This window comes from Balaenoptera musculus, chromosome Y (genome assembly GCF_009873245.2).
Source record: "Balaenoptera musculus isolate JJ_BM4_2016_0621 chromosome Y, mBalMus1.pri.v3, whole genome shotgun sequence".
NCBI lineage: Eukaryota > Metazoa > Chordata > Mammalia > Artiodactyla > Balaenopteridae > Balaenoptera > Balaenoptera musculus.
This window is the reverse complement of record NC_045807.1, coordinates 423,718-450,054: the sequence shown is the minus strand read 5'-3', so window position 1 is coordinate 450,054 and position 26,337 is coordinate 423,718. Positions and strand designations below refer to the sequence as shown.

The 26,337-nt window shown below is 35.9% G+C and overlaps 1 protein-coding gene across 11 annotated transcripts in view; it reads right to left on the bottom strand.

The window, feature by feature from the left end:
* Positions 1 to 26,337, bottom strand: part of LOC118889445 (probable ubiquitin carboxyl-terminal hydrolase FAF-X) — a 145,883-nt gene that overhangs the window by 88,753 nt on the left and 30,793 nt on the right. For 10 of the 11 annotated variants that reach the window (XR_005018532.1, XM_036841185.1, XM_036841193.1 and 7 more), the window contains exons 3-11: positions 19,843 to 19,988; positions 17,115 to 17,194; positions 13,985 to 14,097; positions 12,314 to 12,532; positions 10,854 to 10,969; positions 10,400 to 10,651; positions 10,186 to 10,324; positions 8,421 to 8,573; positions 6,736 to 6,840 (exon numbers count right to left, since the gene is read on the bottom strand). Coding sequence is in view for 10 of the 11 variants with exons in the window: in XM_036841185.1 (XP_036697080.1) it covers positions 6,736 to 6,840; positions 8,421 to 8,573; positions 10,186 to 10,324; positions 10,400 to 10,651; positions 10,854 to 10,969; positions 12,314 to 12,532; positions 13,985 to 14,097; positions 17,115 to 17,194; positions 19,843 to 19,988 (1,323 nt within the window). In the remaining variant the exon portion in view is untranslated. Of the gene's footprint in view, positions 1 to 6,735; positions 6,841 to 8,420; positions 8,574 to 10,185; positions 10,325 to 10,399; positions 10,652 to 10,853; positions 10,970 to 12,313; positions 12,533 to 13,984; positions 14,098 to 17,114; positions 17,195 to 19,842; positions 19,989 to 26,337 lie in introns of those variants that run through there. The other variant, XM_036841194.1, reaches the window with a different exon arrangement.

Sequence of the window (26,337 nt, the reverse complement as noted above, 5' to 3'; positions counted from 1 at the left end):
GATTCAAGATAGCAAAAATGTTAATTCTCCCCAAATTGATGTAAAGGTTTAATGCATTTCTATCAAAATCCCAGCAAGATCTTTCACTGTATTAGACCAGATTATGCTAAAAATTACATGCAAAGGCAAAGGGATTAGAATAAACAATTTTTAAAAAAGACAAATACAGTGAAAGGAATCTGTGTGCCTGACCTCAAAACTTATATGCAAACAGTAATCAAAACTGTAGTACTGAAGAAGGATAGAGGAATGCAACAAAAACAGAGAACCTAGAAATAGATCGATACAAATATACCTGACTGACACTTGGCAAAGGTGAAAAGGTAACCTAATGTAGGCAAGAAGAAAAAGAAAGATGGCTTTTCACCAAATGGTACTTGAACAACTGAAAATACACAGGAGACCAAAACCAAAACAAACACACACACAAAAAAACACAACCACCAAAATCCCCACTATCTAAGTGAAACTTAGATTAACTTAGATTAAAATGAATCAGACTTTACTGTAAAATTATAAAAATTACAGAAAAAACAATGCAGTAAAAATTCCCTGGGATTTTTTTCCTCCACAAATTCTTGGGACCAAGGCAACAAGTCCTTGGTCTCAACACCATAAGCATGACCCATTAAGATAGGACCTCGTCAAAACAAATAACTTCACCAGCAAAATAGCCTACTAAGAGGATGAAAAGACAATTTAAGACTGGGAGAAAATACTTGCACACATCTAAAAAATAACTAGAATGTTGAATACATAAAGAACTCTGTAAACTAAAGGAAACAAAGAACCCAAATATAAAATAGGCGAAAGGTATGAACAAACACTTCAACAAAGATACATATGTCAAATTAAGTGTATCAAAGATGCAACATATTCGCCATTAAGGAAATATAAATTAAAACCGTAAGATTTTGCTGCACACCTATTAGAAAAAAATAAAATAGTGAATACATCCAAATCTGGCAATGAGATAGAAAAAATGGATTACTCCTAATTGTGGGTGACAATGTAAAATATTACAGCCAACTTAGAAAAAGTCTGGCAGTAAGAAGTGTAAAAATATCCTCAACAGAATACTCACAAATTAAACCTAGCAACATAGGTAAGCATTATACATCATGGCAAGTGGAATTTATTCCAGAAGTGCAAGATTATTTGAACACACAAATACCGCTGTTAATATAGGACCAAAAAATGACAAAAAGTCAACAACAACTCACTTTACACAGAAAAAGCAAGTGACAAAATCCAAAACCCTTTCATAATTAAAATACTCAATAAACTAGAAATAGGACAGAAATTTCTCACCCTGACAAACTGCATCTACAAAAACCCCATAGTTAACATCGTCTTTAACGGTGAAAGACTAAAAGCCTTCTACCCAAGATCAGGAATGCCTACTTTCACCAACTGTTTAAACACCCTGCTTTACCTTGAGTAGGACAATTATGGAAGAGGGGGGGAGAAAGGTATTCAGATTGGAAAGGAAGAAGTAAAACTACCCTTTTTGGGAAATGATATGGAATTCATTAAAAACATTCAAGTAATAAATTTAACAGGGTTACAGGATGCAAAATAAAAATTTAAAATATCAATTGTTGGGGCTTCCTTGGTGGTGCAGTGGTTAAGAATCTGCCTGACAATGCAGGGACACGGGTTCGAGCCCTGGTCCGGAAGATCCACATGCAGGGAGAAACTAAGCCCTGTGCCACAACTACTGAAGCCCGCGCACCTAGAGCCCGTGCTCCACAACAAGAGAAGCCACCGCAATGAGAAGTCCATGTACCACAACAAAGAGCAGCCCCGGCTTGCTGTAACTAGAGAAAGCCCACGCTCAACAGCGAAGACCCAACGCAGCCACAAATAAATAAATAAATAAATTTGTAAAAACGAAACCAATAAAACCAAAATATCAATTATTTTTCTATACAGTAGGTATGTTTTTAGATAGGAACGACCCCAAAATAAAGAAAAATCTCTCATTTACAGTAACATCAAAAAATAAATCACATTCTGGTTAAAAAATTCAACAGACACTTTTAAGCTGAAAGAAACTAAAGAAGACTTAAATAAATGAAAAACCGTCTTTAAATAAATGGAAACATATTTCATATTCATGCACTGGAAGGCTAATATTGTTAGGATGGCAATATAATGCAAACTAAGCTACAGCTACCCAACAACCTCCTTCTTTGTGGACACTGACAAGCTAATTCTAAATTCACTCAGCATTTCAAAAGACCTAGAATAGCCAAAACAACCTTAAATTTTTTCTACAAAGCTACAGTAATCAAAGCAATGCAGTACTGAAATAAAAACCAACATATACATTAAAGGAAGAGAACACAAAGCCCAGAAATAAACCTTTTCACCTATGGTCAACTGATTTTAAACAAAAATGCCAGGACATTTCCATAAAAAAAATTTTTTTTAAACAAACATTGATGGAACAACTGAATATACACATGCAAAAAAATGAACTTGGAACTCTATCTCACACTATATACAAAAAAATTATTCAAAACTGATTACAGATCTAAATATAAAAGCAAAAAATATTTTTTAAAACATCCTTGAGACCACAGATTAGGAAATAATTTCTTAAATATGAAACCAAAAGTACAAGACCCCCCCCCAATTTTTGGACACCCCCCAACCCCATGCCAAAAGGAGATAAACTGGACTTCATCAAAATTTAAAGCTTTTATCCAGAATAGGTAAATGTTTAGAGAAAGAAAGCAGATTGCTGGTGTGCACGGTCAGGGAGGAAGGGTGGAAAGAGAAATAAGGGGAGTGGGGAAAATGTTTTGGATTCTTGCAAAGGCAGTGGTTGCACAACACTATGAATGTACTAAATTTCACTGCATTATACACTTTTAAATAGTTATTTAAAACATTTAATGCTATGTAATATGAAATTCACCTGATTTTTTTTTTAAATTAACTTTTTTGTTACAAAAAGGACACCAAGAGAGTGACAAACCATCAAAGAGGAGAAAATATTTGCAAATAATACTAAGAGACTTGTGTATACATTGTATAGGGAATTCTTATAAATCAAAAATAGAGGCAAATGAGTACATGATTTCAATGGGAATTTCTTCAAAGATGCTACACAAATGGCCAATAAACACGTAAGAAGTTACTTAACATCATTAGCCATTAAGCAAATGCAAAATCAAAACCACCATGAGATATTACTTCAACTCCACTAGGATGGCTAAAATAAGAAAAACAAACATATGAGCCAATCGTAGAGTTCATAATACGTTTGGATTCTGATTCAGAAAAATGCTAATAAAACTATAAGAAATACTTTAAAAATATGGACAAGGAGTGAGCAACAGAGATACAAAAAAACTTAGGAATCAATGAAATAAGGAAACAAACAGGAAAAGTAAACAGGAGAAATATGAGTATGCAATTCACCAAAAAGGAGATAAAATCAGTTTAAAAACATGTAAAAACATTTTCAATCTCATTAATGACTAAGAATATGAAGACCACCACAATGAGAAAGAATTTCAAACTCATGAGACTGTGAAAAAAGTGACAACTCCACTGGCAAAGGACTAAATTAGTAAAAACACTGGAAGACAAAGACTTACTAAGAACTCAAATAAGTAGAGACTAGTGTTTGAGCAATAACATAACCTAATGTAACTGAGGATAAGTCAGGATCATTTAGTTACAAACTATAAAGAACTGTTAGTCGACCTATACTCCATTCTTCAAGACACCTTTAGTAAGATCTTTCAAGACAACGAAATACACTATATGAAACATCACTTTACCAGCCCCTCACAAAATAATGCTTCTTATTGAATAACAGACATCTGATGAGCCAAAGGGGCAGTGCACAGATAATGGAATTTTTATTACAATTATAATTAGAACATTTGAGAATCTCTGAATTAAAAAGAGAAACTGACACCATTCCATTCTTCTGCCATTATGGCTAGTATTGATGATATATCACCATTTCAGAAGTTTTCTCTTAAATTAACTTTTAGAGTATCCACAACTTCTCAATATTGATTTTCTTGTCCAATTGTGATATACTTTAATGGATTTAAAATAGTATGTACAAAAGAATTCATCATGAACTTCCCTGGTGGCGCAGTGGTTAAGAATCTGTCTGCCGGGCTTCCATGGTGGCGCAATGGTTAGGAATCTGCCTGCCAATGCAGGGGACATGGGTTCGAGCCCTGGTCTGGGAAGATTCCACATGCCGCGGAGCAACTAAGCCCGTGCGACACAACTACTGAGCCTGTGCTCTAGAACCTGCGAGCCACAACTACTGAGCCCACGTGCCACAAGTACTGAAGCCCGGCTGCCTAAAGCCCGTGCTCCGCAACAAGAGAAGCCACTGCAATGAGAAACCTGCACATCACGACAAAGAGTAGCCCTTGCTCACCGCAACTAGAGAAAGCCCACACGCAGCAACAAAGACCCAACACAGCCATAAATAAATTTTTTAAAAAGTTTAAATAAATTTTAAAAATTCATCATATTAGCAGATTCACCCATTTGCTCAGTTGTTCTAATGCATTAATTTCACCGTCATGTAGCATTCCACTACTAGATTAGACCACGGGTCCCCAACCTGGCCGCACAACAGGAGGTGAGCAACAGGCAAGTGACTGAAGCTTCATCTACCGCTCCTCATCGCTCACATTACCACCTGAACCATTCCCCCTCCCCCGTGGAAAAACTGTCTTCCACGAAACCGGTCCCTGGTGCCAAAAAGGTTGGAGACTGCTGGATTAGACACTTTATTTATCGTTTTACTATTCATAGACATTTGAGTTCTTTCCAGTTGGGGCTAATACAAATAATTCTGCTAAAGACACTGCTGAATGTGTATCCTGGCACACACATGATGAGTTTCTCCAGAGTATTCATTCAGAAATACAATAGTTGTGTCCAAGGACACAAAAACCTTCATTTCTTTTAAACATCTTTATTGAAGTATAATTGCTTTACAATGGTGTGTTAGTTTCTGCTTTATAACAAAGTGAATCAGCTATACATATACATATGTTCCCATATCTCTTTCCTCTTGCATCTCCCTCCCTCCCACCTTTCCTATCCCACCCCTCCAGGTGGTCACAAAGCACCGAGCTGATCTCCCTGTGCTATGAGGCTGCTTCCCACTAGCTATCTATTTTACGTTTGGCAGTGTATATATGTCCATGCCACTCTCTCACTTTGTCACAGCTTACCCTTCCCCCTCCCCATATCAAGTCCATTCTCTAGTAGGTCTGTGTCTTAATTCCTGTCTTACCCCTAGGTTCTTCACGACTTTTTTTTTTTCTTAGATTCCATATATATGTGTTAGTATACAGTATTTGTTTTTCTCTTTCTGACTTACTTCACTCTGTATGACAGACTCTAGGTCCATCCACCTCACTACAAATAACTCAATTTCGTTTCTTTTTATGGCTGAGTAATATTCCATTGTATACATGTGCCACATCTTCTTTATCCATTCATCTGTTGATGGATACTTAGGTTGCTTCCATGTCCTGGTTATTGTAAATAGAGCTCGAATGAACATTTTGGTACATGACTCTTTTTGAATTATGGTTTTCTCAGGGTATATGCCCAGTAGTGGGATTGCTGGGTCATATGGTAGTTCTATTTTTAGTTTTTTAAGGAACCTCCATACTGTTCTCCATAGTGGCCGTATCAATTTACATTCCCACCAACAGTGCAAGAGGGTTCCCATTTCTCCACACCCTCTCCAGCATTTATTGTTTCTAGATTTTTTGATGATGGCCATTCTGACTGGTGTGAGATGATATCTCATGGTAGTTTTGATTTGCATTTCTCTAATGATTAATGCTGTTGAGCATTCTTTCATGTGTTTGTTGGCAATCTGTATACCTTCTTTGGAGAAATGTCTATTTAGGTCTTCTGCCCATTTTTGGACTGGGTTGTTTGTTTTTTTGTTATTGAGCTGCATGAGCTGCTTGTAAATTTTTCAGATTAATACTTTGTCAGTTGCTTCATTTGCAAATATTTTCCCCCATTCTGAGGGTTGTCTTTTGGTCTTGTTTATGAAAAACCTTCATTTTAAGAGATAATGCCAAACTGTTTTCTCAAGTGGCTGTACCAACTTAACTTGCTATCAGCAATACAACAGTTATTATAAATAAGAAATCTTCTGATTCTAAGCCCTGTGGTTACTGGAATATTCATTCATGAACAATGACATGATTTTAAGCTCTTGATCCACAAATTCTCCAATCAACCTTAACAACTACAGAGAAACTTTTCAAGTGCCCAAATATACCAATGCAGATATGACATTAGAGACTCTTGAACTTCTTGCTAAATCTCGTTTCTATTTGCCTGTGTGCATTAGCCCAAGAAACCACTGTGTTTTAGTGTCATATCTGTCTCCACATTTGTTATCGTGTCTCACTTTCCACTGTAACAAGTAACATTTCCCCGCATTTCAACGATTTATCTTAACCTACAGCAAAATCAAAAATTGGCAGAGGAAACTAACCTGCAAGAAAAATAGTTGATTCTGTATTTGTGAAGAAAATTATTAATATAATAAAAACTGTTACATTCTGACTGGAATATATAACAACCAATTCTTATTTCTAAGAGATTCTTTAATGAAATTTGTTAGGAAGTATTTTGGCCAACACAAAAGATATCTCATGAACTGAATCTACTGAAAGTGAAATGGTACTGCTTTACTATTTGAACTACTACCTTAAAGCAATCGAAAAGATGATCAAGTTGCTCAGGAGAAAAATCCCAGGCCAACTTTGCCAGAAGGTCATGTACGTTCTTCACAATGGCTTCATGTTTCCCTGCCTGTTGAATAAAAACAAAATAAATAATATTTTTTTAGGACAAAAATAAAAACAAAAAAAGTCATATTATACTTAAATTTGAATAAAAACAGGAAATAAGCTGTACTGTATCAACCTCTATTAATTAGTACAATATTCCTACCTGCTTAATGTGAGGTTATAAACAAAATTCCTAATACTTTAAATGCTTTAGAGCTGATGTTTGTACTCATTTGATATTCAATTTCTTGATGTAAGTGGTAATGCACTTCAGGAATTCATATGAAAGTTTATTATTAGAGATAATAAGGCAAAAGGGTGGATTGTTTCCACACTGAAAGCTTAAGTGCTCAATGACAGCAAAATGAACGTTTTGGTTTCTCTTTAAAAAAAAAAAAAGCTTTGTAATTTAGAACTTATGTTATTTCCCAACTGACCCATGAAGAACACCTGCCATTTAAGATAATTAAATTATGCATTAATAGTTCTGACACCAAAAATGTTACTTATCCTCATGAAAAGTTTAAATGTTCTGTAATAACTATAAGGTTTTTTAAAAAAAATTTATTTTATTTATTTTTGGCTGTGTCGGGTCTTAGTTGAGGCACACGGGATCTTCATTGAGACATGCAGCATCTTTCGTTGCGGTGCGCGGGCTTCTCTCTAGTTGTGGCATGAAGGTTTTATCTTATCTAGTTGTGGCACGCAGGCTCCAGGGCATGTGGGTTCTATAGTCGTGGCGTGTGAGTTCCCGAGTGCGTGGGCTCTGTAGTTTGCAGCACGCGGGCTCTCTAGTTGAGGCGTGCGAGCTCAGTAGTTGAGCATGCAGGCTTAGTTGCCCCGCAGCATGTGGGATCTTAGTTCCCTGACCAGGGATCATACCCACGTCCCCAGCATTGTAAGGTGGATTCTTTTTTTTAATTAATTTATTTATTTTTATTTTTGGCTGTGTTGGGTCTTCTTTTCTGTGTGAGGGCCTTCTCCAGCTGCGGCGAGCGGGGACCACTCTTCATCGCGGTGTGCGGGCCTCTCACTATCACAGCCTCTCTTGTTGCGGAGCACAGGCTCCAGATGCACAGGCTCAGTAGTTGTGGCTCACAGGCCTAGTTGCTCCGCGGCATGTGGGATCTTCCCAGACCAGGGCTTGAACCCATGTCCCCTGCATTGGCAGGCCGATTCTCAACCACTGCACCACCAGGGAAGCCCCTGTAAGGTGGATTCTTTACCACTGAACCACTATGGAAGTTCCTAATCGTAAGTTTTTGTGAGTAATATAGTAATACCACTTTTGTAACATTTGTTTCTTTACATATTTCATAGAAAACAAATGCAATTTATAATTGTTAGCAATCTCAGAGAAAAAAAGATATAATTGTTATAAATCTATATATAGGATGTATAATTATATATATAACTTATCATTTACACCCTTTGGCAGACGGTGTCATGATGGGGGAAACTTGTTTTTTATTTTAAAAATATTCTTGGCAGGATTTCTGTTTAGATCAAGAAACTCACATACCGTTACATAATGACTACCACGGGATACTTAACTTTTAGTATCTTGCTTATAAAAATAAAATAGCATCTTAAATTCCTTACCTGTGCTGCCCAGATATTATCAAGATCTTGTAATGTAAGAGCTTTTTCTTTAATCACAAAACGAAGAATCTTCTCTAGCTTTTCTACATACTGAGGTTGATGAAGACTATCTTGCAAGACTATGGATAAGATATTGTTCTGCTGTATCCATTCCTAAATATAATACAAAAATTTTGTTTCAAAGCAGAAAGTTAAAAAAGTTTTTTAAAAAGCAAAATATGGAGGGCGAATTGGATGAAAGTGATCAAAATATACAAACTTCCAGTCGTTAGATAAGTAACTACTAGGGATGGGAAGGACAACAATGATGATGACTAGAGTTAGCACTACTATAAAGTTTATTTGAAAGCTAAGACATTAGATTCCCGTCTCATCACAAGGAAAAAAACTCTTCCTTAAATCTATTAGATAATGGATGTCAACTAAACTTGTGATAATCATTTGACAACACATGTAAGACAAGTTATTATGCTGTACACATTAAACTTATACAGTGCTATGTGTCAGCATATATCTCAGCAAAACTGCAAAAATCATAGAATTAAAAACATCGTTCAGACTTCTAAATAACCATAGGAATTCAAAAACCCAAATCACATTTATGTTACAAATTATACTAATATAATGTGTTTACATGTTGTTTTAATGTATAACATTACAATAATTATAAAGGATCCAGTTTTAAACACAAATGTTCCCACAGATGTGATAAATTTACAAATTATAACCCACTAATGTAATGTGCTTATTGTTGTTTTAATGCAAAATCATTATACAGTACAATAAATAAATGCACGGAATCTACTTTTTCATATACAGAAATGTTCCCTTAAATAAACACTTCTCAAACTATCTGTGGAGAGCAATCAATGTTATATTTACAATGTAAATTTAAATTTAAATTTACAAATTTACATTTTTCTTCATCTGTCAAAAGACTGGTAACAATTTAAGACTAGTGGACAATATTTTGAGCAGTCACTCCTCAACATTCCACAAAGCAGGCAAATGGGAGACAGGAAAGCTGACCCCCAACACTGAATCTGAACCTGGCTCTAGGTTACGTAATACTTCTCAGTATCAACCAAATGTCCTCAAAGAACCTTTTATCACAGTTTGATCATTTACACTATTAAACTGAAGACTCCTTTAAGGTAGAGATTATTCTTCACAGATAAACCCCAGTGCTGGCACAGAACATGCATTCAAAAAATATTACTGAATAACTAACTTATTATTATAACTTACTGTATGCTATTCATTCCAATACTAAAATATATAAAAATATCTAGCATACATCAATGTCAAAATGATATAGATACAGGTGTTTTAAAAATGAAGTTCTTAAAATCATGACATTACCTGTCAAGATTTTATTCCTTTAAGTATAATCTCCATTTTAAAACTTCTAAACTGAATTCGCAAATTTATCACCATACCAATTCATTCACTAGATTCCAGATCGTGGACCTCCTCTAAAGATCACCTCTATCCACTTCATTTCATCCAAACCACCAAACTGTAACCGCATCATGAACATCTACCTACATTTAATAATGATAAATTTACCAAAGACACATTAAGTTAGCCTATCACTTCCAAATAACCAATCATTTGTAATTACTATTATAAAGAAAGTTTTAGTATTTAATAGCTCATAATTAAGTCAATCTCCTAATATCAGAGTTAGATTTTGTTCTAACATTAACCGGTACTACTTTTCGTTAAGCAGATTCTTATTCCTAAAAGAAGCAAAGGGGCTTACTGCCATTCGCTCAGCTGTCAGCCACTCTTCCTCCTCAGGATGACCATGTCGATGAGTATAATATGATACACTAGATATCACCTTGTTAATTTCATTCAGTGCATTCATCTTTCCATTAAAAGAAGAAATCTGCAATAATCTGTAAGAAAAATTTGGATTGAGTAGCATTACAAGAAACCAGGCAAGTAATTATTTACAGAAGGAAATCTCTTACCTGAGTATCATTTTCAACCTAAAAATTTCCAAATTTTTTACAGTTTCTTCTTGTCCTGGAATCCTTGAAGCTAAATTCTTCAGAGATTTAATAATCATTGAAAAGGCATCATTTTTGGTTTCATTCTTTGCTTCTTTTTTCAGTTCTTCATCAGTTAAGTTTTCTAAAAATTGTGGAACTATTTCTATAATTGGAATAAAGTACTTTTTCACTGTATGTTGACTGAGAAACTCATAGCATTGTCCAAATGGTCTGAAATAAGGAAAAAGCAATACTTCTGCGATATCCAGTATTTATACCAAGACTTAACTCCCAAACTAATTTCAACACTTAAAAAAAATTAACAGTTTAAAATGAGAAGAAAGCAGAGTAGAAAACTGAAATTCAATTATTTTCAAGGTCATAAAATAAATCTCTACAGTACAATGAATATTAATTTTAAAAATTAACTTACTTAATAAGGGCTGCAATTATTTGAACGTTTAATGCTGATCCATTAGTAAAACGATCATGCAAAATCTGGAACCCATTTAATGTGCCAAATTTATTGATGAGATCCACTAGCCAACCCTGCAATAGAGTTGATGAGTTAATTTTTTCCTTTAAGAATGGAAAAAGCTACTATTTGAAATACCTTTGTTTGAAATTAAATCAGAAATAGGAAATTCAATAAAATAATTATGTAAAGCTGTGTTTTAAAAGAATACAAAATATTTGTATTAAATGGTCACAGAAATATTTATGGAGACTTAGAACTTTTCCTATCATATTCTGTTCTCTGTATTGCTTGAGCCAGAAGCAGCACAGGTTTAATTTAAGAAGTAGTTCCTAGTGGCATGGCTGGTATTTGTTCATATCCCATATGTCTGGTGAACAGAAATTAAGGTTTCGTAGCTAAAAACACTGCTATAGAGAGATGTAAATGAGTTTAAACATTATGTAAATATAAAAATCATATTGTAAGCATAAGTGCACAAGAAAGACCTTTAAATCTTATCTTTTAAAAAGCCAAATTTTACGGGAAAAAAAATGAACAGAAACAATAAAAATTAGGAACAGAGGCCTTTTTACTAACAATCTGAGGCAGAAATAATTTCTACAAACAGAAAATAATTTACAAACAGAAAAAAAGTATTCAAAACACATGTAAAATGCTAACTGAAGACTACATTGGTATATCTCAATTCTAGCTTCGATAGTAACCTATTACGAGCCTCCTGTAAATCAAGACTTTTCCTAAATAAACTCACTATAGTATTTTCCTCCCATTTTATTTCCTACCATAACCCTTTTTTAAAGGGTTAATATAGAGAGTGACAGTAGGAAGACTTCCGAATAGGAAGCTTGAAAGCATTGCTCTTGTTAAATAACTTTATAGGAGCTCTGAAAATCAGTCCAAATTTTAGAGCAACCAAGCAAATGCTCAATCAGGAAGAAGTCACATTCAAAGGTTAGGCAATTTCATTGTTTTTATTGACAAATGCCTACTCCTTCCCCAAAGCAACACAGTTTAAGGGAAGCAATGGTCTAATCTTTAATCCTTTTACATAAACTGGAAAGAGCAGAGAGGACTGAATTTACAACATTAATAAACTGTGGGCTGCCTGAGAAATTTGTTTCTATTGCCTACCTTGGAGATCAGACAAACAAAAGGAGCCTGGAACTCAGGATAGGGAAAGCGACAGAAAGGAGCAGGGACGGTTCAAGAAAACCACAGAAAGAACTACAGATACACAAGACTTTGGGGCAAATTACTGATTGAGGAATATAAGAGAACTGTGAAGGCCCCAAGAAGCAGCATATAACAAGGTTATGTGCTGATCATTAAGTTAAAAGGAGGTTAATGACACTAAAATTTTATGACAAAACAAAATAATTTTAATATTTAATTTTGAAAATAACAAACCAACACACTTTTGGTGATCGAGGATCTGAGGAACGAGCAAATAACTCATCTTCAGGCAACTGAGCACTTGTGGAAACTGATTCACATGGACGTGTACCGTTGTAGATATGGAATTTGCAATGAGGATTTAAGGCCATGGCGAGAAGTTCTAGCAGTGGAAACCAGTCTTGGGACAACTTGGCCACACAAAGTTCCACTAGGCGATGAGTATTGTTAATAATGCACCTCTGTTTATATTGGGGGTGGAGGAGTTGATTTAGAAAGAGGAAACATTGCAATTTCAAACAACAAAACATGAAAATCTTGTTAATAATGATCTCACAACATTTTTCTATACGTATGATCATTTAACAAATACTGAGATCAAACTGATATATCAGTAAAATAAATTTATACTTACTCACTTCGTAATAGTATTGCACCCAATTTCAAAAGATATTTGAGAAGAGTTACAAATGAAGTAGGCACCAGAGGTTGTCTATTTCTGCTCTATGTGCACAGGAACATGCAAATTACCATTGTCTTTTTTTTGGAGTTTATACTCGAGGCAATAATTCCAAAATCCATTACTTAAACATTTTAAGTCATCTAAATTAACAAAGATCCAAAGATGTGTAATCTAAGCCTCAATTCAAAACTCACAGATCCTTCCCAAAATGTCTATTTCTACAGCTATTTCTACAGCTTCCCAAAATGTCTATTTCTACAGCTAAAAATTCACATCAAATCAGAAAATGTAAGGATTTACATAATATGCCATAGGTATTAGTGGGAAATGTCTAAGTTATACTTTCTAGGTTGAAATTCACAAAAAAAGTATATGTTTACTTCATAACTTTTGAGTAATTCCATTTTATAAATGACCAGAGGTCTGGAATAATTATAGTGCTTCAATGTTTCTATTAAGATGCATACTTTTTCACTTTCAAAATCTCTGGAATATGAGGGTATCTTAGAATTAATGGTAGCTTGAATTAAATTTTGTCCTAGACTGAAGGTGTTACCTTAGAGTACTTGTGTTTCCTGATGCAGTCACTTGAAGATACAACCAATCTTAGACTACTTTAAATTGTTTGACTTTTGCTATTAAAACTGAGTTCGAATTCATACCACAAACTTGCAGGCATACTAGTTTTTTAAATTCCCAGGGGTGATTTTCTTTCTCTCTACTCACTGCCAAGGTTAAATTGTGCAAGATACCTTGAGTGTCATTTCTGCATGAAGAGTTTAATTACCAGCTACACTTGCAATGAAATTTCACACACCCTTTGGTAGCCCGCTATACTGGGAGTCTCCTATTATATTCCCCATTTGGGGTATTTATCTTTCTTACTGGTACATAAATCAGGGGGACTCTACCAATCAAAAACACATATTGGGTTCGCCAAAAGGTTTGTTTGGGTTTTTCCATCACATCTTATGGAAAAACCTGAACAAACTATTTGGTCAACCCAATACATTTGATGAAATTTACATAAGGTCACAGGGACCTGGGGTTCCAGGTGAGAGATGAAGCAAAGGTTTCATAACTCAAAATGTCAAGCTCATCCTAAAAGACCTTTAACTGAATCAAATACATCAGCAGACTTGATACATTATTCACAGTAATGTTTTCCAGAGACAAACCCACAGGGATTACCATGTAAACCTGAGTCTCCAAAATAAATTATAAGACTCACATGAATTTCAAACTTCCAGCCACTCACTGCCTCATCCATAAGGATTTTAGTGAAAGATATTGTTAGCCCATCTCGGAAAAAACGTTGGCATGCTTCACTTTTAACATCGAGACCTAAGAAAAGGTGAAAAAATTAAACCTGACACAAAGTAAAAAGTTCTCTGGCCAATTACATCATTAAACTGTTATGAACTATTATAGTTTCCAACTAAAAAATAGTACTGTAGCTTTTGAAACAAGACAGGGCGTTATCAAAAGAGGTTAAATGGTAACTTATTTACACTGAAAACATGTAACTCAGAAAAATGAAATACTATACTCAATAAACTTTAGTAACACTGAGTTGTATAAAATTACATCAAATTAATGAATGCGATGAAAATGCTCTGAAATTAGACTTTTAAACTAGACTTTAAAACAAAGACAATTACTGAGTAGATAGGGGATACAAACCATTTCTTTTTACTCAGTGAAAATAACAGTTCACAACTTTTAAACAGTGACTTAAAAACTTCATTTTCCTGTAAATAATTTATTATCAAATTTAAAAGATGAAGGGCTTCCCTGGTGGCGCAGTGGTTAGAAATCCACCTGTCAATGCAGGGGACATGGGTTCGAGCCCTGGTCCAGGAAGATCCCACATGCCACGGAGCAACTAAGCCCGTGCACCGCAACTACTGAGCCTGCGCTCTAGAGCCCCGAGCCACCAGTACTGAGCCCGCGTGCCACAACTACTGAAGCCCACGCGCCTAGAGCCCATGCTCCGCAACAAGAGAAGCTGCCACAATGAGAAGCCCGTGCACCACAAAGAAAGGAACCCCCACTCGCTGCAACTAGAGAGGCCCACGCACAACAACGAAGACCCAACGCAGCCAAAAATAAATAAGTAAACAAATTTATTTGAAAAAAAATTTTAAAGATGAATCCTGTCTTTCTAATTAGTTCTCTCACTTCTTGGCATCTAAGCATTTTCTTTTCACTTTTGTGTGATTTAATAGAACAGACACATGTGCCTTCATCCAAAAAGATGACTTGTGACTCGTCATAACTCAGAAACATTAAATTAGTACAATAAAGTATACTGTGCTTTCGATCATATACTTATTGGTATGTCAGCTAAACCCAGGATCTTCCATAAAAATGTAAACTTTACTTCATACAGTAACCATGACCCCAGAAAAAAGTGGAGAAAAGCCCCTGAAAATGATATACATCCACAGAATGGCAATGCTATTAAACTAAGTAGCATTTTCAGTTTTTGTTCATCGTATATTGTCAGGACCTAAAACATGTCTAGTACATGAACCCTTCAATAAATAAATAAATACAACCCAAACTAACCACAATAAACTTTTTTTGAGTGTTGAGAAACATTTTTTATCTGGTAAGATATTTTCATAGGACACTAGATTATGTCTGTTAGATTTTTTTTAAAAAATCATGAAACATTCTTTAAATGTTAGGTCTCTCTAAGTTAAATAAAATTATTACCCTTGCCATGGAATCAGATTTCCCAAGGTATCACAGATGGTAAAATTTGCCTAATGACATTACACTCAGTAAATACACCTGTGGATAGCCCATTTCAACTCCTCACTGGATGACCCAGAAAATATAATGCTACTGCCCTTTGTTTTAGCCTTTAAGGCCTTAATTAAGTACAATATACAACAAAAATTAGTCATCTGCTACAAGAATTCAGGTGCACCTATTAGTAGAAGAAAGTCGTTGAAAAATTATAAGTTGCAATATAAAACTTTTACATCTGGTAACAGATTTTGTTAATTGCTTTAAAACACACACACAGACACACACACACATGACCCTTCTTTCCCAAGACTTTTTTAAATTATTTATTTATTTATTTAATTTATTTTTTGGCTGTGTTGGGTCTTCGTTTCTGTGCGAGGGCTCTTTCTCTAGTTGCAGCAAGCGGGGGCCACTCTTCATCGCGGTGCATGGGCCTCTCACTATCGTGGCCTCTCTTGTTGTGGAGCACAGCCTCCAGATGCGCAGGCTCAATAGTTGTGGCTCACAGGCCCAGCTGCTCCACGGTATGTGGGATCTTCCCAGACCAGGGCTCAAACCCGTGTCCCCTGCATTGGCAGGCGGATTCTCAACCACTGCACCACTAGGGAAGCCCCCAAGACTTTTTATCTTTCTCAGAAAAAACCTTTCTGTGTTTAAAAAAATGTCAAACATACTATCTTGACAGCTTATTACAAAGACAATAACAGATGGGGCTTCCATTAGCAAGTCATTTGATTCACTGGCTTTTTAGGAAGTGATTCAAATGGCCGAGTAAAATATTTTTTACTGAACTATTTTGCAAATTAACGTATTTCTCACATATAAATGGTTTAGGTACAAAAAAAAAAGTCTACAAAAATATCTGAAGTCATATGACCACACAGTGTTTTTAAATTGTAAAATATGCTATAATGTGTACTCTTTCACATAACAGATTTTTTAAATCTATTACATTCTAAAAAATATTTTTGACTTTTAAGAAACAACTTCTGTGAAAATATAAAACAACAGATCTTGTCCTTAGAAACATGAATAATCATATAAAATTCTGCATTAAATTTTAAAGGACTCAGAGGTCCTTAAAGGCTGTCTTACGGTTTCTATGAACGTTCTGCTCTAAGTTTAATATACATAAGCCCTACTAGAAAGTTTAGCGATATAGTGTAGTCTAGGATTTTATAATTGAAAAAAACAAAGCCTTCAAGAACAACGTGGGGCCTTCCCTGGTGGCACAGTGGTTGAGAATCTGCCTGCCAATGCAGGGGACATGGGTTCGAGCCCTGGTCTGGGAAGATCCCACATGCTGCGGAGCAACTAAGCCCAAGCACCACAACTACTGAGCCTGCACTCTAGAGCCCGTGAGTCACCAACTACTGAAGCCCACACACCTAGAGCCCGTGCTCAGCACCAAGAGAAGCCACCACAATGAGAAGCCCGCGCACTGCAACGAAGAGTAGCCCCCTCTCGCCACAACTAAAGAAAAGCCTACACGCAGCAACAAAGACCTAACACAGCCAAAAATAAATAAATAAATTTTTTTTAAATGTGAAAAAATATATAATAGCATACATAATGAAAAGTACAGTAAAATATAAACTCACCTTTTTTACTAAGATCAATAGCAGCTTCTAAAAGCACTTCTAATTCCCCTTTCGGCAAAACTGGAACCACCCATCGAGGCCTAAAAATTAACATAGAGTTTTAAAATGCTGCATTGTTTGAGCACAAACGAAATACCATAAATAACTTACCTACTGTAACTGCTTTTACCATGAAAAAGTGAAAAAACCCTGACTGTATTATGTATTCATCATAAAATTTAAAAAAGAGATTGGCAAATTATTTGCTTAGTGCTACTGTATTTACACACACAATTTTTTAAAGCAGTAAAACTACAAACATAGCATTAAGGGAGAATTCATTTAATAACTTTCACAGACCACTAAAACTAAAAATAATTATTAATTAAGTGTATACCAGTTGTTAAGGTTAGTAGGAAAAGTGTTCTTTTGAGGTTCAGGTTTATTAGTGAGAAAAAACAAGTATGACAACCGTTTTCTTTTGTCTTCTTCACAACAGACAAAAGAAATGAGAAGACAAATGGCTGGTTTCTCCTCAATTCACCTTCACAGGATGATCTATCAACCTCTCCTGAAGATTATGGGACTCATATGGTCTCCAAGCTTTTATACAATAAGTATACTTCAACATCAAAGCAATGATACAGATACCACCACACCCAATTAGTATTTTCCCCAATATTAAAAAAGCTCAGTCATTTAGGAATATATCCACTACTAACCCACTACTTCCCCTAAAGAACTTACTTCCATCTATCCCTTAAACAATTCCTGAAATATAGCAAAATTCCCAAAAATTCTTATTTTGATAAAGATTTCTTATTACAAATCATCGGTTAGACATAAATTGATACTACCTTTTTGGGTTATTTTTAGTTACAGAAAAGCATCTTTTTTAGTTCCCTGCCACTAAGGATTTACTATAACTCAGTCCTCTGGTTCTAATTAGAAGTACAGTCTAGTAATAACAACAAGCATCAGACAAAGTAAACAATAATACAATCTCTTACAGTAATGTGCTATACAGTAGGACCTTGTTGTTGATCCATAAAAAACTGGAAGTAATAAACTAGAAAAGCACTACTTTATCAGCACTGCAACTGGTAATAATGAGAAAAAGTGGACTCCTACAGAAAATGGACATCCTAGAAATAACAAAAGTCACTGAGCAACTCTAGCAGTCAGTATACCATGGAGAAATGAACTTCATAAACACTCAAAAGGAAATCTCCACATATAGTTCTAGGCAAGAAACATACCAAGTAAGATCACATATCATATTTTAACAACTTTATCCTTATCATCGTTTTTCAATTTTAAAAACTCCGTACAAATGCCTGCATTAGGAACAATGAGTTATAAAGTATTTGGTAATGACTAAAATGTGAAGGTTATTAAGAAGACAGTAAGGGACTTCCCTGGTCATGCAATGGTTAAGAATCCACCTGCCAATGCAGGGGACATGGGTTCAATCCCTGGTCCGGGAAGATCCCACATGGCGCGGAGCAGCTAAGCCCGTGAACCACAACTACTGAGCCTGCACTCTACAGCCCGCGAGCCACAACTACTGAAGCCCACACGCCTAGAGTCCATGCTCCACAACAAGAAAAGCCACCGCAATGAGAAGCCCTCGCACTGCACACAACAAAGAGTAGCCCCCGCTCGCTGCAACTAGAGAGAGCTCACATGCAGCAACGAAGACCTAATGCACCCATAAATAGATAAATTTATATATATATATAAAAAAAGACAGTAAGATGACCGTAACGTTGAAGTCCACTTTTTCTCATTTACTACCAGTTGCAATGCTGATAGTTTTTTTTAGTTTATTGCCTCCATTACCAAAAAAAAAATTAAAACTAACCCTAAGGTTAGAAGAGGGAAGAACTGGGAGTTGGGGATTAGCAGATGTAAACCATAATACACAGGACGGCCAAACAACAAGGTCCTACTGTATAGCACAGGGAACTATATTTAATATCCAGTGACAGGGACTTCCTTGGTGGCGCAGTGGTTAGGAATCCACCTGCCAATGCAGGGGACATGGGTTTGATCCCTGGTCCAGGAAGATCCCACATGCCGCAGAGCAACTAAGCCCGTGCACCACAACTACTGAGCCTGTGCTCTAGAGCCCACAAGCCACAACTTACTGAGCCCATGTTCCACAACTACTGAAGCCCACATGCCTAGAGCCCGTGCTCCACAACAAGAGAAGCCACTGCAATGAGAAGCCTGTGCAGCGCAACGAATAGTAGCCTCCACTCAATGCAACTAGAGAAAGCCGTGTGCAGCAACGAAGACCCAACGCAACCTAATTAATTAACTAATTTTTTAAAAAAATCCAGTGACAAACCACAATGGAAAAGGAGATAACGAAGAATATATGTGTATAACTGAGTCACTCTGATGTACAGAAGACATTAACACAACATTGTAAATCAGCGCAACGAATAATAGCCTCCACTCAATGCAACTAGAGAAAGCCGTGTGCAGCAATGAAGACCCAACGCAACCAAATTAATTAATTAATTAATTAATTAAAAAATCCAGTGACAAACCACAATGGAAAAGGAGATGACAAAGAATATATATGTGTATAACTGAGTCACTTTGATGTACAGAAGACATTAACACAACATTGTAAATCAACTACACTACAATAAAATAAAACAAAAACACCAAACCCAATACAAAACAAAACAAAAAAACACAACCAACCAACAAACCTCGCCCAAAACAACGAACTTACCGGTTGATCATGTCATCCAACTTTGCCAGGTCAGTATGTGGAAACGCAGGTTCCTCATTTTCATCCTGTGGTGGAGCATCACCTTGACCTTGTTCATCTGGAGGAGCTGCTGGGGAATTCTCATTGAAGGAATCAGGTGATGAGGCCTTAAAATTAAATATTACAGATTTAAATTTTTATAACGTGCAATATTTAGCAATTCAGATGCCAACACAGGTTATGTGAAAATATAAATTTTTTATTGTCAATATATATCTGTAAATATTTGACAAAATGGAAAACACAGATATCTTTTCCTGTCAACCTATGAGTATTTTTCCACATAATTAAGAATCTTATAAAAGCTAATTAATAGCTACATTGTACTACATGAATTAACCAGATTAAAATTAGAGAACATCAGTTTTTGTAATGTTTACTGCCAATACAATACAGTTGTACTGAACCTCTGTAATTACAAATCTTTACGCAGAAGTGTGGAAAAGAGTAACTTTTCAGGCTACATTACAGAAATCACCATAACTTCTGGTGACTCTCTTAGAGCAATCTTTCCGGAAAAAGTTAAGTACCATATCCTGAAGACACTTATCACAGTGTCTTGAAGGCAATGTGCACAGGTACAGAGGCCCACGTGGTAAGGAACTGATATCCCCAGCCAATAGTCATCTGAGTGAGCCACTGTGGAAATGAAGTCCCCAAACCCAGTCAAATCTCCAGAAAACTATAATCCAAAGTGACATGCTGACCACAACCATAAAAAAAGATACTGAAGCAGAGCCAGTCAGCTAATCCACTCCCAAATTCTTCACGCGCCAAAACTGTGAGAAAATGGGTGTTGTTTTAAGTTACAAAAAAAAAACCAACTTAGCCATAGGCTACATAAAATATAGATGCTTAAATACAAGTACACAAAAAAGAAGAAAGTAAAAGTATAGGAAGAGACTTCTGGTTTCCAGTCCAATATATAAGGAGCTTGTAAGTTGTCACTCCTTCCTAACAATTAAAAGAGCTAAATAATATTGCTGTACACTTGAAACTACCACAACACTGTAAATTAACTATACTTCAAAAAGAACCAGTAAGGGAATATTTAAAAAATAAAAGAGCTGAATAAAATGAAAATCAACAACTCTTCTCACACAGACCAGTTAATTAAGGTCAAAGGGGAAAACTGCTGCACACAAAATCAAAATAGAGTTAGGGGGACACAAAGAATCAAAAATTACCAGAGCAGAAAACCACAAGCAGAAACCTCCATGGAAACCAGACCAGTAATCCCTCTCTTAGCTGCAGTTTTGCTTTCTGCAGTTTCAGTTACCCACAGTCAACTGCAGTTTAAATCTATGGAATGGAAAATTCAAGAAATAAACAATTCGCAAGTTTTCAAATTATGGGCCCTGAGTAACTTGATGAAATCTCAAGCCATCCTGCTCCTGCCCCACCTGGTCCTGTACTGGACAAGAATATTATCACTTTGGTTATCACCTGGTTATCATATTGTCCTGGTAATGCAGTGCTTGTGTTCTTAAAAGAAACCCTTATTTTACTTAATTATGACCACCAAGCACAAGCATAGTGATTCTGGCAATTCAGAAATGCCAAAGAAAAGCTGTAAAGTATTTAAGGTGAAAAGCTGAAAGTTCTTGAATTAACAAGGGAAGAAAAAAAAATCATATAAGGTTACTAACACCTATGGTAAGAATGAATTTTCTACCTGTGAAACTGTGAAGAAGGAGAAAGAAATTCGTGCTAGGTTTGCTGTTCCACCTCTAACTGCAAAAGTTATAGCCACAGTGCATGATAAATGCTTAGTTTAGATGGAAAAGGCATTACACTTGTACAAGGTGTTTTGAGACCACATTCACATGATTTTTATTATAGTATGTTATTACTGCAACTGTTTTATTTTATTTTATTTATTTATTTATTTTAGGCAGCCGTGTGGCATGAGGGATCTTAGTTCTCCAACCAGGGATCTAACTCGTGCCCCCTGTACTGGAAGCTCAGAGTCTTAACCACTGGACAGCCAGGGAAGTCCCCAACAATTGTTGTATCTTAATATTAATAAAATAAAATTGTACACCTCTTACTGTGCCTAATTTACAAATTAAACTTTATCGTAGGTTATCAATGGTTAGGAAAAAGCATACTATATACAGGGTTCGCTGCTACCTGAAATTTCAAGCATCCACTGTGGGTCTCGGAATGTATTCCTTGGGGATAAGATGCAGGCGGAGGATACTATTGCATTGGGATAAGAAAACCTAAACTGTAATTCATTAACTGCTGGAAGCGGAGTATGGAAAGTCTGAGAGTTAAAACTCCAGGGGGGGGTCTAAACTTAAGGGAACCCCCACACTTTTCTGAGTTTTACTTCCAGAAGTTCTATGAAGTTCTCACAGTGAAGATCAGAGAAAAATTCCCTTGTGTTTTGAGGAGGAGGTGCAAAGTAGCCATTCTGAAATATGCCCCCAAGCATTCTGTTCTTAAAAGCGCCTATCCTCAGGAAAAACTTTTACCAGAGCCTAATCGCCTAGGTTTTTTTTTTTTTTTTTTTTTTTAAATTTATTTTTGGCTGTGTTGGGTCTTCGTTTCTGTGCCAGGGCTTTCTCTAGTTGCAGCGAGCGGGGGCCACTTCATCGCGGTGCGCGGACCTCTCACTGTTGCGGCCTCTCTTGTTGCGGAGCACAGGCTCCAGATGCGCAGGCTCAGTAATTGTGGCTCACGGGCCCAGTTGCTCTGCGGCACGTGGGATCTTCCCAGACCAGGGCTCGAACCCGTGTGTCCTGTATTGGCAGACAGATTCTCAACCACTGCGCCACCAGGGAAGCCCTCGCCTAAGTTTTTATCAGAACCTAACCAACCTGAAATAAGGAAAAACAGCAAATTCTAGCCTGCTATATAGCCTTCCATGAGGGAGAAAGAGAAATACCCAATACTAGCCCTCTCAAGTAATTCTGTCCCTCCTTACTACCATCCAATATAGTATGTACAGGTTTCAACAAAAAATTACAAGGCATACTAAAAGATAATCAACATAGCTTGAAAAGACGAAGCAAGCATCAGACTCAAATACAGGAGGGATGATGGAATTATCATATCAAAACTTTAACTACAGCTAATGTGCCAAGGACACTAATGGAAAATGTAAACATTAAAGAAGATATGGGTAATGTAAGCAGAGAGATGAGATTCTAATAAAGAACCAGAAGGAAATGCTAGTGATCAAAAACAGTGTAACAATAATTTAGAATGCCTGTGATCGGCTCGTTAGTAGACTAGACACAGCTGAGGAAAGAATCTCTGAGGTTAAACATATGTCCAGAGAAACTTCCAACACTGGAAAGCAAAGAGAAAAAAGATAAGAAAAAAGAGGAAAAAAGGAGGGAGAGGGAGAGAAGGAGAGGGAAGGAGGGATGCAGAACTGAAGGACTACTACAAAAGGTGTAACATATGCATACTTGGAATTCCAGAATGCATAAAGAGAGGGGGAAAAAAAGAAATATTTGAAACAATAATGACTGAGAATTTTCCCCAAATTAATGTCTTACACCAAAGCACAGGTTCAAAAAGCTCAGAGAAAAACAAGCAGGATAAATGTTTGAAAAAGAAAGAAAGACACCTAGGTATATTATATTCAAACTGCAAAAAGTAAAGAAAAATCTTGAAAGAAGTCATTAGTTGGGGGGCTGGGGACTCTTTCCTATAAAGGAGCAAGGATAAAAGTTACAGCAGGCTGGGACTTCGCTGGTGGTCCAGTGGTTAAGACTTCACCTTCCAATGCAGGGGGCGCAAGTTCAATCCCTCGTCAGGGAGCTAAGCTCCCACATGCCTCCAAAAAACCAAACCATAAAACAGAACCAATATTGTAACAAATTCAATACAGACTTTAAAAATGGTCCATATCAAAAAAATCGTTAAAAAAAAATTTATAGCAGACTTTTCCTCAGAAGCCATGAAGAAAAAATCACTCCACAATATTTCAAGAGTTAAGGGGGTAAGAGGGGGAGGGATAAATTGGGAGATTGGAATTGACTTATACACAATACTATATAAAATAGGTAACTAATAAGGAACTACTGTATAGCATAGGGAATTCTACTCAATACTCTGTAATGACCTATACAGAAAGGAATCTATAAAAGAGTGTATACATGGATATTTATAACTGATTCACTTTGTTGTACAGCAGAAACTAACACAACATTGTAAATCAACTATACTCCAATAAAAATTAAAAAACAAAGAGTTCAGAGAAAACAACAACCCATCTAGAATTCTCTGTGCTGGAAACTAACACACTTCAAAGTGAAGGAGGAATCTTTAAGACAAAAATTAAGGGGATTTATAGTCAGTAGTTCTGCCTTGCATAAAATTTTAGGTTTTTCAGAGAGAAAAAAAGTGATATGGGTCAGAAACTCAGTTCTACATAAAGAAAGGAAAAGCATTAGAAAAGGAGTAAGTGAAGATAAAATAAATACTTTTGTTATCTTAGTTCTTACTTGAACTCATAATGTGTCCAAAATAATGTAAGCAACAATATATTTAAGGATAACAGATTCTGGGTAAATGAAATAATGGCAGTGATATAAAGAACAAGAGGAAGGAGTTATGAATAATTTATTATAAGGAACTTAAACTACCCATATAACTGTATAGTGTTATTTGAAAGTGAATATACAGATTAGTTAGAAATGTATATTGCAAACACTAAGGCAACCACTATAAAGGAAAAAAATTATGACTGATATGCTAAAAAAGGAGAGAAATGAGAATCATAAAATGCTCAATTAAAACCACAAAAGGTGGAAGGAAAGTGTCACACAAAACTAGGAACAAAGGACAAGAGCAATGAATAGAAAATAGTAACAAATATGGAAGGTATTAATCCAATTATTTCAATAATCACTTTAAACATCAGTGGTCTAAATACACTAATTAAAAGACAAAGATTGAGTGGATCAAAAAGCAAAATTCAACTTTATGTTGCATTTGCTGAAAACTGTGCCTAAAAGTTTACATACCTAAAGACAAATATAAAGTTCAAGGAATGAAGAAACATATAGAAACAGACCCATACCAACAGTCAACTGATCTTTGACAAAGGAACAAAGACAATAACAATGGTGGAAAAAAAGCCTTACAATAAATAATGTTGTAACAACTGGACACCCACATGTAAAATAATGAATTCAGAAACAAGACCATACACCCTTCACGATGAAAACTCAAAGTGGATCAGAGACCTAAAAGTAAAACACAATACTGTAATCCTCCCAGAAGATAACATAACAGAAAATCTAAATGACCTTGGGTTTGGTGCTAACTTCAGATATAAGATGAAAGGCAACAAAGAGCTGACAAACTGAACTTCACTAAAATTAATGAGTTTTGCCCCATGAAAGAGACTGTCAAGAGAATGAGAAGACAAGTTACAAAGAAGACAAGGACAAAGACTGGGAGAAAACATTTGCAAAATAAAGGACTGTTATACATAATATACAAAGAACTCTTAAAATTCAACAACAAGAAAAAAACCTGACTGAAAAATAGGCAGAAGACCTGAAGATACACCTCACCAAAAAGGACTAACAAATAACAAATAACCATATGAAAAGATGTTCAACATCATATGTCATTAGGGAACTACAAATTAAAACAACCAGATACCAAAACATACATATTTGAATGGCCAAAATTCAAAACCGTGACAAAACCAAATGCTAGTACAGCCACTTTGCAAAACAGTTTGGCAGTTTTTTTCTAAAACTAAACATATACAATCCAGCAACTGCAGTCCTTGGTTTATTCAAATGAGTTGAAAATATATGTCCACACAAAAACCCACACATGAATGGATGTCTATAGCAACTTTATTCACAACTGCCAAAACTTGGAAGCAATCAAGATGTCCTTCAGTAGGTGAACAGATAAACCGTGGTACATCCAGACAACAGAATGTTTTTCAGTGATTAAAAAAAAAAAAAAGCTACTAAGCCATGAAAAAACAAAGAACTTTAAATGCATATTAGTAAGTAAAAGAAGCCAATCTGAAAAGATTACACACAGTATGATTCCACCTGTATGGCATTCTGTAAATGGCAAAACTATAGAGGCAAGTCAAAGACCAAGTAGTCACCAGGGGTTCACAGAAGGGAGGGATGAAGAGGCGGCAAAGATTTTAGTCCAGTGAAACTATTCTATAATATGACATCTTTGTCAAAACAGAAAATATAGAAAACAGCAAGTGAACCATAATGTAAACTATGAAGTTTGAGTGATAATGATCTGTCAATATAGATTCACTGATTTTAACAAAGACGGCTGTGGTGGAGGGGTGGGAGGGTAGTGTAGGCAGGTAGTGTAGGCAAGTAAGAACTCTGTACTTTCTGCTCAAGTCTGCTCTGAACCTAAAAGCCCACTAAAAACAAGTAAAAAGTACAAAAGAGAACAATTTAAAACAGTAGTACTCAGGGGAATTAACGAAAGACAACA